Raw genomic sequence first — 18,964 nt, 5'->3', positions numbered from 1 at the left:
CTACTGGGGTGCCACTGCTTAGTCTAGGCCCTTTCAAGGGACAGAGTTGGGGTTTCATTCTGAGACCTCCCATCCCGTCTTATCCTGCAGGCATCTGTTTTATGTTCCTCATCTACACATTTGCTCAATCCTACCATACTCACAAACCAGATTCAGATTTGCTAGGCCCACATGACACCACATGACACCAAAAGGAGTTTGGTGTCAGTTCTCCTTCCCGCCTAGACTGAGGGTAGTCTGTTCAAGATTTAACATGGTGCCTAAGTTCTATATTCAAAAGCGTACTGCTTTTTCTCCCCTTTTTTGGTAATATTTTTAGTTCATATGAAATTCAGTTGGATTCATTTGGTTCTGTTTGCATTCACTATTAGTTTTCCCCCCATTCTTGTCGATTGTAATTTTTGAATGCATAGGACATCAACCTACTTTCAAAAATCCAAGCTATGCAAAACGGTGTACCCAGAGGTGTCTCACTCCGTTCACTATCTCCTCCTCTGCACTTCCGCTTGTCGTAGGTAACTGATTCTATGCGTTATCCTTTCTGTGTTTCTTTTTGTAAAATTAAGCATATATACCTATACCTTCTACTTCCTCTTCTTTCTGATACAAAAGGTGGGACTCTGTTTATACTCTTACATTTTATTCTTCTTACTTGGCAATATATCCTGGAAATCCTTCTATATCTACCAGGAAAACCAAATCATCCTCATTCCTGTTTTTCATATTAAGATCCATGATGTGTATGTACGATGGTTTATCGTAATCTCTCTCTTATGCTTGTGTATTTAGGTAACTTTCAGTATTTTGAAATGACATGCATTTCTGTAATGGACAAACCTGTACACATGTATTTTCATATTGCTGCAGGTTCGTCTTCAGAGTACATTCCTAGACGTGGAATTGCTGGGTCCAAGGATAAATGCAAATGTCCCTTCATAGAGCTGTCCCCATTCTCTTCCCACACACAATCTAGGAGTGTTCCTTTTCCCACAGCCTCATCAACAGAGGGTACGGTTAGGCTTTTAATTTTTGCCACTCTGATCGATGCCAAATTGTATTTCACTAGGGTGTGCTTTTCATTTTTCTTGTCTTTCTACGAGTGAAACTGTACATCTTTCATATGTGGAAAAGCATTGTTACTATTTTGTAAATTGTTTACTGTCTTTTGTTCATCTTTTAAAAATAGGAATATTAAGGTATTACCCTCAATTGTGAAAAGTTCTTTATATATTAGGTTATTAATGACTTAAGTGTGCTTTATGTTGCAAATATTTTCTCTCATGTTACCTTGTGCCTTTGACTTTGCTTATCGTGGTTTTTGACTTATCAAAGTTGGTTTTCATTTGGTTTTGTCTTTAAGGAGTTAAACTTATTCATGTTTCTTTTCATTGCATCTGGATTTTAGAGTCATTGCCAGAAAGATTTTCTCTGAATCCAGGTTATAGAGGGATTCACCCAGGTTTCGTTCAAGTGCTTGCATCATTTCATTTTTTACAGTTTGGACCACTGCTCCACTTGGATTTCTTTCTTGGGTAGGATGTGACAAAAAGAAGTAGTTTCATCTTTTTCTAAATGGCCATCTAGTTTTCTCAAAAGCGTTTATTATGAAAACCATCCTGACCCCAGCGATCTGAGATGACACCTTTATCTATACCGAATTTTCATATGTAGTTGGATCCCTTGTTTTTTTTTTTGGACCTCCTATTCTACTGACCTATCTCTCGGTTGCTGGTACCACTATGTTGTAATCATAGAGGCTCTGTTTTATAGGTCTTAAATTGATGAAACAAATAAAATGCCTGATCAAACTGGCTGATCAAACCCTGTTCAAACCACTGGGTGACTAGCTCACTTCATTCTTGGCAATAGTCACATGGCTCCTTTTCTTTAAGGCTTTTTCCTGCCACACTCAACCACACATAAGAGATGAAACCATCAGTGCTGTTGCTGTGGCTGTTGTTGTTAGTATGGTGCCCACATAGATGGGGCAGCTTAGCTATTTCATTGCCGTGATTTTAAACCAAACTGGGGTCAGACTACGGAAATGATGAATGCCCCAGGTCTCCCTGGCAACCAGAGAGGGTTTTTCAGCTTAGCATCCATCTCTATGCAAGGTGATTTCTCCCAGGGAAGGGGCAGGCCACCACAGTGTCCCCCAAGTTGGGTCCCCATATGCTGTTTTTGCCCTGCATTCACCTACAGCTGCCAGAAATGCAGCAAGAATGAGAGAGCTCATGGAGAGAAAAGCCGGCCCACCGCAGCCATTGAGATCACTCCAGAGGACAGCTGTGCCTGGGTTACAGTGATTAATGTGATGTTAATCCCAACAAAAACGATGGGAGAGAGGCCCTGTGAGAACATTTACAATCAATAAATGAAAAATGCCACTCCCATCAGACTCATTATCACTCTGAAAAATCACCCTGAAATTACACAAGAAACCTGGCCATTGAGCCATTACTAGATGATTGGCAAAGCTCCTCCTTTTACACTAATTCTACATCAGATTTTTTTTTTTTTTTGCTTGGAATTTGCTTTAGAATGAGTTCATGGCCAGAGTTCCAACATCAATCCAGTGCCTGTGTAACCACCATTGAAGCATATTCTCACTCGTCTCTGGGAAGAGAATGCAGCTGTGGCCTCTACGGCGGCTCCAATTCACTGTTGGAGCTAAACGTTGGTCACTTTCCCAAGCTGAGACCTCAAGATTCATCATCAGGACTGGGCCTCTCAGATGGCTAGCACTGAATCTAACAAGCCCATAATAACTGCTACTGATAGAATCTGTACACATATGGGAAGGAAAACAAAGTGCTGACCAGACACCTGCCAAAAGTGCTGGTTACATTCTGATGTTATGATTTTTCACCAACCTTGCTTGCCCAGAGGACCAACACAACTGTACCACAAAGGAAAATGTCATCAAACTCCATTATTGAGGAAGAGTTATAGAACAGCCATTGTAAAATTAATGAAAGAAAACCTCACTCAAGTGGACTTGGATGCTAGAAAGGGAGACCGGTCAGAAGAACTGTCAATCACAGACCCAACAGAAGACTACTCAACAGGAAAGGATCACCAGTTACAGGCCCCAACAGGAAAAGATGTACATGGCATCTTCTACAAGAAATCAAGCACCTTTGCAACCCAGCCAATGGGAAACCATCATCACCTTGAACTCTTGCTTCTCTCCAGTGGATTTTAGTTCAAAACAACCCCTCCCAACTTTTTCCTTTTTCTTCATAAAATAACGTTGGACTTGCCTACGGTTTTGCTGTAGCTTGCTTGTCCTGGATTGCAATTGTCTACTATTCCTGAATAAACGCATTTTTGCTGGTCAAACAACTGACAGTTTTATTTTTAAGGTTAACACCATCTTCTGGAATTCACAGAGGAAAACCCTCAGGCTCTCCCCCAAGGGCCCCAGGGACTCACAGTGCTGTCGATGTAAGCTTCAGTCCATACCACGTCGTGCTCCTGATCGATGACTTTGGGCCGGCTGAGTACATGCAGGTATTCCATGACATTTTCCTGCACATCAGCCAAGGTGGAGATCTGGGTGAAAAATCCTGCCGAGAGAAACAAGCTTAATAGCAGGAAGAAGTACACTGCAGAGCAAGCATAGGCCATTCCTTCTTGGCCTCTAGTTAACTTCTTTCATTTCTTTTCCTTTCCTTTTTATCTTTTTAATTTATTTTTTCAATGTGTATTTGTTTACTTTGAGAGAGAAAGCATAAGTGGGGCAGGGGGAGAGAGAGAGGGAGAGAGAGAATCCCGAGCAGGTTCCACATTATCAGCAACAGAACGTGACCTGAGCCAAAACCCAGAGTCAGATGCTCAACCGACTGAGCCACCCAGGCACCCCTTTTCCCTTTCCTTTTTAAACATCGTATCTCATCTCTCCCATCACCCACTTCATGAGTAATATGTTCATGTGATATTGAAAATATAATCAAGCAAAAGGAGTAAAATTAAGATCAACCATAAACCCATGTCTCAGAGAAAGCCCCTGCTAACCCAATAAAGAAAGTTCACCTGGACTTTTTCCCAACACATCCACATATACACATCCACATGCACCTTCTCTGTAAGAAATGGGAGTCCTCTCTACATGCCATTCTGGAGCTTTTTTTTTTTTTTTTTTTTTTTAACTTTAGTGACTTTATTTCCAATGGGAAAACTATGAACCACAAAATTTAAAGGCCATCTCATTTTTATAACTGTAACAATAGCTATGCCGAATGTGAAGGGGCATAAAATCTACTGAACACTCGGTAAACAAACTCTGTCTTGTTTGTTCTTGCAACATGAGGAAGTGGGCATAACTGTGCCCACTTTCAAGACAAGATGACTGAGGCAGACGAAAGAGATGTGCTTCGCCCAAGTTCTCACAGGTATCAGGCAGCAACCACCGAAGGTGCACCCAGGGTTAGGAGTCTCTTCATCCGCTCCTTCTGCTCCAACAGAATTTGGCCCTTTGTGTGTTTGAGGCGGAAACTCCAGCTCACATGCCTCATGTGGTCACCAGACCTGCGTTTTGAATAGGCTGGCTTGACATGGTTTCTAAGTACCAAAAAAAGTCTTCAATGTGCTATCATCTCGTGATGGGGACACCGTTTTGATTTTGAGCTCCTCTGAGTCCTGTTGGTTTCGCCATGGGCTAGGAGATGTTAGCAGAGGAGGCATGAGCTGAGCAAGGTCTGGGTGGCCGGAGTGGGGGGCTTTCATTCAAACATTTCTGAAAGGCTTTTGTGGTGCCCCGCACTGGAGAAGCAGGGATTAACAAGATCAGCACGACCTCCTGGGGCCTGGCAGGTCTGAGTAAACAGACAGCTGCAAAATAGCACGGTCAATATTATGCTGAAACCCACACCAGGGACAGTCCACTAAACCCAGCTACCCCAAGGAATGGTCAGTGCAGCTGGCCCCTGGAGGGTGAGGGCCCAGTTAGCTAGAGGGAGACTGTATCCATCACAGCAAGGGGTGTGAGTGAAGACCTAAGTGGAGAGTCAGGCCCCTTCTAGGAACTGAAAATCACTCTGAATGGGTGGAGTAAGGAGCTGGGGGGGGGGGGGGGCTGGAAGTCAGATGCTGTAAGATCAGAGATGAGTGGGGGGGACAGTTACATAGGACCTTGGAAAGGAGTTTAGACTTTATCTTCCAGGCAGGTAGTCATGAGAGAATTTTAATAAAGGGGACACTGACGGACAAAATTTATGTTTCCTCCCCATGCCTTTCAATAAGGACCCTTACAACTAAGCTCACGCCATGTCCTACTTGCTAGCAAATCAGAGAAGGCTATGTATGCCCCTGAACCAGATCCGTCACAGCACTTGCTACAGTGTTTACAGAACCTCTCGTCTAAAACAGTGCCCGGGGTAAGGAAATGCCTGCCCCTCTGTTGTCCAGAATGGGCTAGAACACTCCCAGGGCATTTCCAAACAAAGGCCAGCTGGTTTGAATTTGCTGTGCCAACCCCAAACCAGGTTGGGACCATGTGGCTTCTGGCTTCCTGATGACAGCTCTGCACAGTGCTAATTAACATGCATTGTCACTCCTGTCCAGGGCTGGGGCCTCTCCCACCCCAGGGGAAACAGGGCCCCAAAGGCACAGACCGTGAGTGCCTGTTCCAGCTTGTGGCCTGGGAGGGGGCCCATGTGCACCTTGGCACTCCCTCTGAGGTCAGGCACTACAGTTAGGGACATCCATCTGGGATGGTGCTCCCACAAGGCTTCCAGGTGGCCCTTTCTTGGAGGCAAGGTGGGAAAGGCAAGATTAAAGAGGGCTGCTGGGTGACAGAGCATTCATGCTATCATCCCTTTATGCACGGCAACTGCAATCACAGTGTGACTGAGCAGAAAGCATTTCATCTCTCCTCTAGCAGGCAAAACTTGGGCTCTGAAGGAAGGGTGTTAGGTCCAAAAACAAGGCACAGGGGACAAGCTAAGAGAAGTGTTGCCACGTTGAGAGGAGAAGGAGAGAGCTGAAAGTTCTGGACCATCAGGGCACATGGGCGAACAATTCACAGTGTAGAGCAATTCCAATCGGGGATCCTGTGCCAAATGTGCACTGAAGACAGCATCTCTTAGGAGGAATTTTTCTTAGTTGTCTGTATTTTCATTCAAATGCTCAAAGCCAACAGTAAAAAACCCTGATTTGGGTTTTCCGAAATAGGGCCAAGAGAAGAAAGGGAATGAATGTAAGGAGGAGGATGGGAGAGAGATCATTAGCATAGGAGGGAGTAGGAAGGAAACACAATCACACATTTGGAAGGATATTGAGCTGGGACACCATACTCACTTGGCCTTGCTTATCATACTTAGAGCTCTGAAAAGCTGGCTTCTCCCCAGAGCTACAGACCCATAGCCAACTGTATACCTGACACCTCCATGGGGATGAGTAACAGGATTCTCAGGCTCAACTTGTCCAAAGCCAACTCCCAATTTCCCTGTCCAAACCCATTCCTCTCCTGGTGGGTCTTCCCCATCCTAGCAAATGGCGCCACTGCCCAATTAGGCCAAAAACATAAGAATTATCTTTGATAGCCATCATTTCCTCACCACACCCCATAGCTAATCTATGGCATGTTCCTCTGGCCCTGCCTCTAAAATATATTTAAAATTCTGTTTTCCATCTCCATTGCTCCCAAGACTCCATCATCTCTCCCCCAGAGCCTCTCACGCCTCTCCCTCCTTGTTATCTATACTCCTCATGGCAGTTGTATGGAATGTCTGTAGGTATAAAGCAGATCACCAACTCCCTTCTTAAGGTCCTAACATAGATTCTGTTTAGAGTTACAGTAAAATTCAAATTCTTACTCTGACCACCAAGACTCCCCATCAACTGGCCCCTTCCCACCTGGGTGATGGAATCCCCTTCTGTACTCCCATCCTTGCCCACTGTTTCACCTCACTGGCCTTTTGCTTCCTCTCACAGAACATGTTCATCATCAACCCCACCTCCGGGGCCTTTCACTTGCTGCCCCTTCTGCCCAGCATACCTTTTATCCTCTTTTGCCATGACTGGCTTCTGTTATCATTTGGAGATGAGCTGCCTGAACTTATTTCTTTCGATTCACTCCACCTTCCCTTTATTTGTTTTACTCTGTTCTCTTTCACTGGAATATAAACTCCATGACATGTGACAAAAATCTGGTGCCTATCTTGTCCAGAGCAGCATTCCCCAAACCAGGCACAGGGGTCTGGGGGAACCAACAGTAATGTAGGGACATTCATGAGGTCCGAGTGTCTCCCTGCACCTGGGCCACACAACAGCCTAACTCGTGTGCTCACTGTATACAGAGGAACTTGAGCTCAGTAACTTGTCCTGGATCAATTCGAATCTAGGTTCATCAGATTCCAAAACCTTTGCTCTTCACCACAGAAGACACTGCCTCTCCCCGTATTGGGAAGGGTCAGGCACAGCTGCTCAGAGGTCCTGCCCCAAGAGGGTGACTCTCGTGGGCTGTTTGTGTCTCAGTGGCTGAGAATTTGAGGATGGGGATGGGAAATGTATAGCTCTCCCCTGAAGTTCCTGGGAACTGCTCAATGATTAGCACCAAAGATCTACTGAAAAGGTCACACGTCACAGTTCTAACTTCTATCTCAAAACATAGACCAGGGATGCAGATGTATAAAATGTAAGAAAAGCTGAAATTATAAAAATACTATTAATAATGTATACTGCAAAGCTTAATGCAAATTTATCATCTAGCCCCAATTCATTAAAACTTAAAAACTTTCTGAAGGCTCTTTTTTGTTTTAAAATGTTTTCATATAAGTTTTAGTTAACAAATGTACCTTTTGATGGATAACAGGAAGTCACTGAGGGCTGGCCGCTTTGGCTGTAACCATAGGTGCTTCCCTTGTTTTCCCTCCTCATTCTCTGGACTGGCCACCTGCCCTCCTCCCTCCCCTCACTTTCATTTCTTTTAAATTCTAGCTCGTGAATGTTTATTCTCTTCTTTAATGTGCTTTTTTGGACTTCATAGATCATGTAAGAAAACAGAATCAGCAATCATTTGGTAATTACCAAGGACTAATTAATGCTGAAATTAGCCATCTATTACAAGTGGTCTGCTCATTTTTCTACATAACATCAATTTATTTACCTTATTCCCTTACACAGCCTTCTGTGAACTCTGGGTTACAACTACTCAATGCGATAAACCACAGGCAGCCTGGTGCTTTGTGTTTCTGAGATTTTACCACCCTTACTTTGAGATTTCTTAAGGGTCCTTGTCGAAAAGATGCCTCTGCGTGAGATGCTCTGTTGGCACATCACTCGATACTCAGCTTTGTGGTGATGCCAGAGGCGAGGGCCCTGTAAGTCAGTCCTCAGTGGGAGACTCTTTCTGTGCACATCGCATGCCGGGGTCCCTGTTCCATCTTTGGTGTGATGGACACTGCTCCTAGTGAGTCTTTTCAGAGGCTTCTCCCCGGCCCGCCTCTTAAATAAGACAAGCTGAAAACTAGAAAGCCAAGATTCCAGTCTTGTCAGAGCAATAAGGTGGGCAGCGAGGTCGATGGTGTGACCTTGTGTGCATCTCCTAAGGAAACAGCAGTGTTCTCGGAAGACCCTCGCAGTGTTCTATCTCCCTCCTCCCTGTCAACAGCACACACTGCTGAAAAAAAACCCACTTATTTCTGCAGAAAAATGTAGTTTACAAAGTGCTTTCTGTCTCCACAGTTCTTTGGACTTTCACAAAGACCAAGCAAGAGGTCTACTGAGCCCTGAGAGACGAGAGCTCTTCAAGGAGTTGGGAAGAACCCATTGGGAGAGAATGCCCCCCTGGACAGGGAGCCCAGTGGCCCTGGTGGGCATCGTTGTCAAGTGTGAAGCCATCGGAATGAGCCCCAAACCTCAGATTTAGGAGCAAGCCTTTTCCTTTGTGAATAAAATTACATTTTTAATTTCAAATCTCATGTTAGAAAAAACTAATTTGAAGGATCATGCGGTAGAGCTAGGAATGCTGGCTTGTCTGCAGCTCTACTGCTGAGCCAACTCTTCCCACCTCATCTCCTCTCAGAGCCTTAATGTCCCCATTTGTAAAATGTCAGGAACTGGACCACACGCCTGCACAGGCTGAGGCAGGATCACTTCTGGGACGCACAGGCTGAGTATAAATCCTGGTCTAGCCTTTACGCGCTGTGGCATGTTAAAGTCCTTCCTCAAACTCTAAATTCTGTTTTCTAGATTCTCCCATATGATGGGAAACAAGCACAAGTCTTCTGTGAAACAGGACTATCATCCCCCCAAAGAGAGGCAACCCTACAGCCTGGTGAAGAGTTAAGCTTGGGCTTTGGATCAGCTGGGCCTGGATCCTGGCTCGGCCACCTGGTGGTTGCTAACCCAGAGCAAGGTGCCAGTCTCTCCAAATCTGCTTCCTGCTCACGCACCTCCCAAAGCTTTACGAGGTCAGAGATAACACACCAAAGTGCTCTGCATTCTACCTGGCATTGAGTAAGCAGTTTGGTGTGCTTAGCTGTGGTTTAACAACAGTAGCCCTGTCTTCCTCTTCATCACCATTACCCTCTCCCCTCCAATCCTCATGTTTATAGAATGTGCACAATGGAATATTATTCAGCCGTGAGAAAGAAGGAAATCCTACCACTGAGACAACATGGATGGCCCTTGAGGGCACCATGCTAAGTGAGTAAGTCAGACAAAGAAGGACTAATACTATATGATACCACTTATACATGAAATCTATGTGGAGTCTAAAAAAAGCCAAACTTGTAGAAGCAGAGTAGAATAGTGGTTACCAGGGGTTGGAGGAATTGGGAGATATTGGTCAACAGGTATAAAATTTTTAAAAATTACATAAATGTATCTGAATGACATTTTTGCCTTCTCCCACCTACTCCAAAATGGCAAAAAGTTATAATTTTCATTTTCCCCTCAATCCCACCTACAACCATTCTGGGCTCATAAATTTAACAATCTTTTAGGGGACAAGACACTTGGAAAGGTATGGCGAAGCTAAGGATTTGGGGATGGAAAAAGACTGTGGGTCTGAGTGCTCGAGGAGGTCTTAGGCCACCAGTTCTCTCTCAGATCAGGAGAAAATGACCATTAACCCATCAAAAAGGGACAAGCTGACCAGAGGGACAACCAAGAGAGACTCATGGGGCATTTCCATTCGACCTAACGATGACTGATGGGTTGAGAACCCAAACACAGAGCCCCTTCTTTATTTGCACAGCTGGAAAACACTCCCTCCACCACGATTTCTGAAGGAGAGTCAGGCATTGCTTATTTAAAATCTTGGCACACTGAACATTAGAGAAGGTCATCACGGCTTTATGGAGTATCTGGGCTAGTCGGTCCCTCTTTCCAGTTTTCCCAGCTCACTTGTTTCTCCAATAGTGTGAATACAGAGCTTTAAGATCCACAAGCCACCCTACAGTGGCAATGATTATTTTCAAGGGTTTAAAATGATTTGCCTCTTTGCCTCATTAGGGCTGGTTCCCTCAAGATAGGACCTAGTTATGCATAAAATGAAACAAACCAATGAGATCCAGGCCTCTCTGGAGTTTGCTAGTAGATTGGACAAGACAGAGAACCCCTGCAAGGGGCATGAATGTCCCCAGGAATCCGTTTCCAGGGGACAGTGTCTGAGGTGCACTGACTGAGAACTGTCTCCATGGTTACCAGACTCTACTGGTGCAGATAGTGGGTCCCTGACTACTGACCTGGGGAAGAGGTGCTGGCCCTAGGACTCCTGAGTCACTTCGGTCAGTCAGCCAGCAGACTTCTCCTTGGGCTCCCCTGGGCTCCCCCTGTGTCTGTTTTGGTCCCCAAATGCTAATGCTCCATTTCACTGAAGAACTTGGCTGACTCAGGGAGAAAATATGTAAGGGGGGCCCCCTCTGGACCTCATGTCACTTGAGATGAAAAATGTTATGCTGCCTCCATACTATAACAATCTGAGACTATAAACAATGATTTAATTAATGACCAGAGAAGAATACTTGCTCACCGATGTTACATGGTCTGAAACCCCATAACTGACGCAACGTGAAGCCAATGTTTATATGGGCACAGATGACTGGAAGCTAACATTTTGGTGGCGACTGTTACTTTGAAGAGTGGCAAACAATGACATTTTATTCACAAGGCCCTTTAGAAAAGAAGCAGAGTGAGGAAGGCAGACGTCTTGAGACAGACTTGCTTTGGCAGGGAAGGAAATGACTGGATTTGTTCAGGAAGAGAAGGAGAATCACTGTGGAATCTGATGGCCCAGCCAGCAAGGCAGCTACTGTTACCTCCTTGGGTTTTCCAAGTTGCTGTACTCAGAACTTATAAATCTAAAGGCCTATATTCTATATCCAGGCCCTGGAATACTCTGAGTTGACTAAATTGTCTTCAAAAGGATGCCTCAAAGCTTCTTATAAACAATGGCTAAAACTGAATTATGGTGTAATATTAGTTGATTAAGACAAGACTTCAATTTGAGTAATTTTCATCAGCTGGACACAGACAGATACAAACAAGAACCCATGACTAAATGCATCCTAGCTGATGGGAACAACTACAATCCAATGTGGCAGGAATAACAGCAACATTTTTTAAAAACTTGAAAATGGAAAGGAACTCTTTCTTTTCAAGACCACAAAATAAAGGAAAAAATGGGAAAAGTGTAGTTCGCTCAAGGTTTTCAAATGTCAACAAAGTTCCAAAACTTATTTCAAGAATGGCCTCTTCACTCAGAGGAACTCTGGGATCCACTGAACCCCCATATCTTCATTGCCTATGTTTCTCCTATACTTTGCCCCAAGTGAAGCCAGATGCATTATCCTGAGACAATCAGAATTGTTGATACCTTTTAGTGAGGCCAGCCAGCCACTAAACTAAACTAATTGTAAAATGTGTTATGTTAGTGCTTCAAGGAAATGTTAAAAACCTTCCATGCTGTTCTCTCCTTTTAAGATGAGGGGATTGACACGGGCTTAAAAGACTGTTCCAAGTAGAAGCAGAGAATTCAAGACAATGTCAAGCAAAGGGAAAGGCGAGAAAGGTTTATTTGGTTGTCCATGCACCTTTTCACCACTCATGTCCCACACCTGCCCATTCACAGTGCTAAGCCCCCGCAGAACACATGTATTTTTCTCTATGGGATTACCTCCACCCATGCCCAATTCAGCTTGGGGAGACCTGCTCCAAGCTTGGGGTCATCATCTTTTCTGGGGGAATGAAGGGACTTGAAATCAGAATTTAGAATGCTGACCAGTCTCAAGTGAAGAAGATACAAACTCTTCTTTTGAATATCATGTCTTGCCCACAATGTGTTGTGTGGACAGAGGAGTGTGCACGGCATGGTGTGGTCATTTCTAGATGTGCACACACCACAGCGGGCAGAGGGGGGTGGTCTGTCTACAAAGAGGAAGAATGTCATGGGGTGCAGAAAGAAACCAAGGAAGAAAGGAACTGAAACCAGCCTCCTGGTCCCTCATGAAACATGAGCTTCTCTTCCCGCTCTGGGCTCTGAGTCACTCCTTTTCCTCTCCAAAACACTCCTCTTTTTAATTTCAGAGAGCAACTTCAGCTGCTTGCAACTAAAATAACTTTGTCTTAAGAGCTGGGGTGTGCAAACTCTTCATGGAGTCCTCCTTCCTCCACTAATGTACAAACATTGGAACTTTTTTTTTTAATAAAGCATGGCTTAAGAGACAATATTAAAAAAGACCACCTAAATCTATCAAGACTAGTTTACTATGTGATAGGACATGCCTTCCTTTGTAAATGTGTATAGCCAATTTACTCATTTTTCAAACATTAAAGGAGCACTCACTCTGAGTGAGATAGGAGTCTGGGCTCTCCCCAAGTGCTCATGATGAAATCAGAGTAAAAGCCTGTTCTCATAGAACATGTAGCCTCCAAGGGGAAATAAGACATGCCTACAGATCAAAATGGCACCAGGAAATAATACAGGACATGTATTTGTGAGGCACTGCACTACCAGTTTTACCTGCAGAACCCCATTTCAGGCTCACAACAGTGTCGGGCACGTGTCATCATTACCCCTGCTCTGTAGGTGACACAACTCAGACCCAGATAGGTCTGGTAACTTGTCCATGGGTGGTGGATGGTGGAGGCTAGATCTGAACTCAAGGAGTCTGGGTTAAGACTCCAGGGGTTGGACTTGACCAGCTATTTGCCTCCTCTGTTTTGCCTTTTTGGTTGTGTGTAGCATGAAAAGAAGCCCTTTACTGACTAGTGGGCCAGTTACCTCCCTCCTTCTGTCTTCCCCAAAGCATTGTTTCTGACACACAACAGGAGATTATTAAATAATAAACCTCGGAGTATCGAAAAGGCAACAATTACTGAGCATTTACCATGCCTCAACATTGAACCAGGTACCTAATATACACCATTTCATTAATCCTTACATTTAAAAGGAATCAAAGGAAGAACTATTATCCACATCCTGATTTTGGAGATTAGAACATTGAGGCAGGTTAAAAACTAATTCGATTAGTTAAGTAGGCTAAGTTATGCTATGGGAACATATCAAACTGGAAATCTCAGTAGCTTAACACAAAGGGTTATTGATTATACTGGCAGCATGGGCCGGCACACAGCCGGGGGCAGGGGGAGTAGAAAGGCCTCCGTCCCTAGTGGTCACTCAGGAAACCGGGCTGATGAAGTCATCTCATGACTATTCCATCCAGAGCATGGAGTTTCAGAGTTCACAAGGGCAGGAGAACATTGTATGGACACTATCATACTAGCTCTAACGCGCTTTAGCCTAGGAATGATGCAGGTTGGTTTTGCTCACGGCCTACTGAACCTGTCTTGAGGCCCCAGCTAACTGCAAGGGGACTAGGAAGGTGGAGTGAACACACGGGTATCTGGTGATCAGTAAAGTGCTATGCCATCGTAATCATCCCAAGGTCACCCAGCAACTAAGCGGCAGAGTGTAGAGGGTTAACCATTCCACATGACAATGTCCTCAAAATTTGTAAATGTATTTCTGGAGATGCTATTATAAGTTATCAAAACTCATCTAGAAACACCCAAACATTGTCTTAGAACTCATAGCCTTCTCTTAGAACTTTCTACTTTCTCAGGACCATCCCAATTTTGGCACATCCGAGGGGAAGTTACTCAGAGCCAAGCACACGGGGGGGGGAACCTACCTTTGTTGGCACAAGCCATCCACTTGAGATTGTCTGCAAAAGCAGCCTCCCGTCCAATGAGGTAGGTGAAGATGCGGACCTGAGAGGAAGAGGAACACAGGCATCAGTGGTGTTCACCTTTCACTCTGCTGCCCCAGATCACATGCGTGGCACACACACATGTGGTTTACCTCTTTAATGCCCCAGGCTTCCCATCTGTAGGAACATATTTAAGACATTTGAAGTACAGTCAGCTAGAAATATATTCAAAACTCAGGCCTTTGATCTTTTAAACCATATGGCACTGGTGGTGGTTGTTTTTCGGTGTGCAACACACGACAGAGGAGAGCAACTTGAAATGGGAAATGGCAACATCACGGGTCTGGGTTTGCTACAAACATATGGACAAGGATCGTCCAGGCCTGGACCAAATCCGCAACCATTTTCCTCATCCACACAGGAAATGCAGGGTATGCTCTTCCTGGGAATAAACGCCACCAAAAGACCCTCAACATCCCTCTCCCCCAATGGTGAGGACAGGCTGCAGAGAGTCTTACCATCTGTGGTGTCTGGCGTGATTTTAGGAGGTAATTAAGTGGGACCAGAGGCACGGCCTGTAGCCAGGAGACCAATGGGGACTCTTTCTTGCCTTCTTAAGCATTTGGTTCCCAAAGAGTAGAAAACACATGTAAAACCCTGTCTCTCTCATTTTCTACTGCTTTCTCAACTCTCTCCCATGAGGCTAGTATTCTCTGAAATAGAGTACAATCCATCCCCCAAAGTAGTACTTGAGGGTAAGATGGAAGAAGAGGAACTAAAAGGGATACAACTCTTGAATTCAAATTTAAAATGGTACATGGCTGAAGACTGCACAGTCCAAACAAAAGTCTTCTGGCGGGCCAAGGATGGTGCTGTGGCTACCTCTTTGTGGCTCAGTTAATGAAGACACACTATCGGATGAAGACACTGGATATGTGGTACGAGAGGCTTTACCAGCTGGTGTCCCCCCAGCCCGCTGAAACTGGCTCAGGCATCCCTATTGCCCCTTCAGTGCCTTTATTATAGTGTAGATAACTAGTATCTTGTGTGGTTATGTCTGTGAGGTTGATTCCCGCTAGCCTGTCCACCTGATGCAGGGAAGGAAGAGGTGTGCCTCTTTCCCCTGGCTATGTCCTGATGGAGCACAGCTCAATATATGAATGGGTAAAAATACACGAATGCTCCCAGCTGAGTAAAAAAAATGCAGATTGTGCTTTCTTTTATTTATTTAATTATTAACTTTTTAAGTAGGCTCCATGCCCAACATGAGGTTTGAACTCACAACCCCAAGACCAAGAATCATGTACTCTACCGACTGAGCCAGTCAGGCGCTCTAGATTTTGTTTTAATTATAAATACCCTCTTCTCTGGGCACTATAGCTTGAAAGCTAGTTTAAAGAGGTGTGTGTGTGTGTGTGTGTGTGTGTGTGTGTGCGTGCGTGCGTGTGTGTGTGTGTGTGTGTGTATTTAAGTTTTTATGTATTTATTTGGAAAGAGAAGGAAGGGGAGGGGCAGAGAGAAAGAGAGGGAGAAAGAAAATCCCAAGCAGGCTCCGTGCTGTCAGTGCAGAGCCCAATGTGGGGCTCAAGCTCAAACTGCAAGATCATGACCTGAGCCGAAATCAAGAGTCAGATGCTTAACTGACTGAGCCACCCAGATGCTCCTAAAGAAATGTTTAAACACACGTTATCATTACATAACCTCAGCCTGTCCTCACTTGTGTGCACGAAGGCAGTCATTTCATCCATCACAACTCCTCCAAGGGTGCTTCCTGAGTGGGTGAGCAGGCAGAGAGAGATTTGCCTCTCTTCATTCCCCTCACTCTCTCCCACACTATTCCCAATGGAGTCACACTGAGAGAGAAAGGATATGTCACTTATTTATTATTATTATCATCATCATCATGATCATCATCATCATCATCATTATTATTACTTAAATTGGGAGATTCTGGCTTCTCTTGGAGGAAAAAAGAGAAGAGTCAGTTTCACGTGGCCAAAAGTGATTATCACTGACCAAGCCCTACTTAAAGTCCCTTTCTTGTTCACTTTTCCTGCCTGGCCACTGTGGGCATTTAGCTGAAGATGTCTGATGTAGGTGGTAGCTGAGGTCCAGTTAATTAAAATGATTTGCTTAATTTCATCTAGTCCTGGGTCATCTGAGTTCAAGCCCCATGTCAGGCTCTGCGCTGACCATGTGGAGTCTGCTTGAGAGTCTCTCTCCCTCTCTCTCTCTCTCTCTCTCTCTCTCTCTCTCTTTCTGTCCCTCCTCTGCTTGCACTCTCTCTCTCTCTCTCTCTCAAAAATAAACAAATAAACTTAAAAAAATTCATCTAGTCCTGCCTTGGGATAACACTGGGGCCTCCTCTCAATCTCTTCAAGATGCTGGGTCTGTCCACATAGAAAACCCCAACCAGCCCCATGGCCCAGAGCCAGCACCCAGAGGAGCCAGCACTGGAATACAGTGTTTTGAGACCCAGACCCATGCTTTTTTTTTTTTTTTAATAAGTCCTCACCTTTCATTTCAAATTTAAGCTGTTTTAAGAGAAAACCCTAGATTGATAAAAACTTCCATCCCCACTGGCTTTTAATGAAGCAGAAAGCTTAAAAGATAGCTCTTCGTAAATGAAGCTAGGGGTCTATCTTTGCAGGCAAATAGGAAAAGATGTGGCACAGAGCAGCCCGTATGTTCGCATGCACCAAACCTCCTCTGCCATGCAGATTAAGAACCTCAGGATAAACTGAGTTCTCTCTCAGCGGCATGGTTAAAGCTCCAGCACAAGGCTGTGAACCACTAGCAAGACTTCTATAATCCCTCACTTAAAAAGATGGCAACCCATTTGGAAAACCAGCAGGATCGTGCCAAACTTCAGGCCAGACATGACTGCTCAAAGAACTGTGCTAACAATAACCACAATAATGGAATCCAGCATTGCAGCCCCCACACCCCCGCCATGGCTCCTATACCACTGCTGTGACCCCTACCTGGCCCTGGGAACGGGGCCCTGGGTCAGGTACATGCTAAAGGATTTATAGGCATCATATTTTGTTAGTTTGTATTTTATTTTACTGCTTATGAAAGAGGATCAGAATCATGTTCAATCTTTCCATTTATGTGGCGCCCTTGGCTCCCTGGGGGACTGGCCTCCTTATCTGAGTAGAAACGGCATGGAAAGGACTTGTCACATCTCTGCCTATAAAATAAACATCATCAAACAATACTAGGTCCACACCCTGGATTTCTCACAATGATGCCTTTCAACTGGCAACAAAAGAGAAGGGATTTTTACTCCAAAATAAACATTTTGGAGAGCAATTTAACAATATCCATAGTATTTTTTATTTGTAATTTTTTCAGGCCCAGTAATTCTATCTCTAGGCATTTATCTTATAGCCAAGATAACAACAACAACAAAAATACCCGTAGGAGCTGAGCAGGTATCAAAGATGACAGGAAGTGATAGGCATATGGAAAAACTATAGAGTTGAATGTCTTCATAAAGCCTTGTAATTTCATTTTATACATTTTCACCAATACACAAAAATGGTAAAGCTACAAGATTGTTCACCTTCATTATTTGTAATAGTAAATAACTGTTAGAGCTTAAGTGTCTCTTGATAGCTGAATGGCTAAAAAAAAAAAAAAAAATTACAGTCCATTCACAGAGCCGAATACCCTGTAGATATGTACTCATGTAGAAAGACATCTGGTATAAACTGGTGAGGGGAGCAAAGGCAAGTTGTAGGATATGGTATAGCACAGAATCCTATTTTTCTTAAAGGGGACTTATACTTTTTATTTCACAAATGTCTCTCTCATTTGAATGTTTTTACAAATGAACAAGTATTGCTTTAATAATTGAAGATCACTCTAAATGAGCAGAAAGTAATCAGAAGGCAACTTCTTGAACCATTCTACAAGGACCTAGGAAAAATCAATGTAGCACTGAAAATCCAACACAAGAGATGAAATGTGGCCATTAAGACCCAGCCCTGCATTTTCCATGGGGGGCTGCCATAGTCCACCGCTCAATTAACTGAGTGCAAAAGCTGGAGAAGTAACACAATCAAATCGCTCATTTCCATCATTAGCAGATTCTGTAATCTGATAGATATTATTTCCAACAATTAGAGATTTCTTCCCCAAGAAGCACCTTTAAAGAAATGTTCACAAGTCTGCCTTGAGGCCAACTACTTTTCAGATCAGAGGTGGTCTTGAAAGCCAGGTTCACAGCACAGAATATCGAGGGACAGAGGCACCACACAGTTCAGACCACAGCAGGAAGGACACACTGAGGCTCCCCAGAAAGCCAGGCCTTTGTGTTCATCATTTGCAGGCATGAAGGCACCACTCTCATTAATGCAGCACAAAGGCAGCGGGGGAAAGTCTGCATCAACCTATTAGTTCATTTTGATCTCCCATTTAAGTTTGTATGGTCTTTAAGTATTCTATAAACCCAATTAAGCTTAATAAAATTTAGAATGTGGACATTTCTAAGTTCAAAGTCACTTAATTTAATCTGCTTAGTATAAAATTTCCCAAGTGAAACAAACAAAAATCTCAATCCAGTTTTCCCAAAAAACAAATCATGCTTACTCATGTAGATGCAATTCCCACCAGAAAATGTGAGAGGCACCATTCCTCTCATGGTGAATATAGGTAGTTTGAGTTTATAATAATAATGAACCAAATCTCTTCTTTCTATAGCCGTCAAAATAGGGGACGAAGAGTGTCTGCCAGTACACCTATCGTGGACACGTTTTACAGCCAGAAAACAGGCGGCCGCCAACTCCCCCACAAGTCCC

General features: G+C 44.1%; 1 protein-coding gene across 4 annotated transcripts in view; it reads right to left on the bottom strand.

Annotated features, from left to right (window-relative positions):
* CACNA2D3 (calcium voltage-gated channel auxiliary subunit alpha2delta 3) overlaps positions 1 to 18,964 on the bottom strand; it is an 859,023-nt gene that overhangs the window by 282,019 nt on the left and 558,040 nt on the right. For all 4 annotated transcript variants that reach the window (XM_053897956.1, XM_053897957.1, XM_053897958.1 and 1 more), the window contains 2 exons: positions 14,142 to 14,220; positions 3,436 to 3,569 (listed from right to left, as the gene is read on the bottom strand). In XM_053897956.1, the coding sequence (XP_053753931.1) occupies positions 3,436 to 3,569; positions 14,142 to 14,220 (213 nt within the window). The remainder of the gene's footprint in view (positions 1 to 3,435; positions 3,570 to 14,141; positions 14,221 to 18,964) is intronic.

This window comes from Panthera pardus, unplaced genomic scaffold, assembly GCF_024362965.1.
Source record: "Panthera pardus isolate Hobbes unplaced genomic scaffold, ASM2436296v1 HiC_scaffold_8, whole genome shotgun sequence".
Classification (NCBI taxonomy): Eukaryota; Metazoa; Chordata; class Mammalia; order Carnivora; family Felidae; genus Panthera; species Panthera pardus.
Note: the sequence above shows the minus strand (reverse complement) of the source record. Positions and strands in the feature narration are given on the sequence as shown.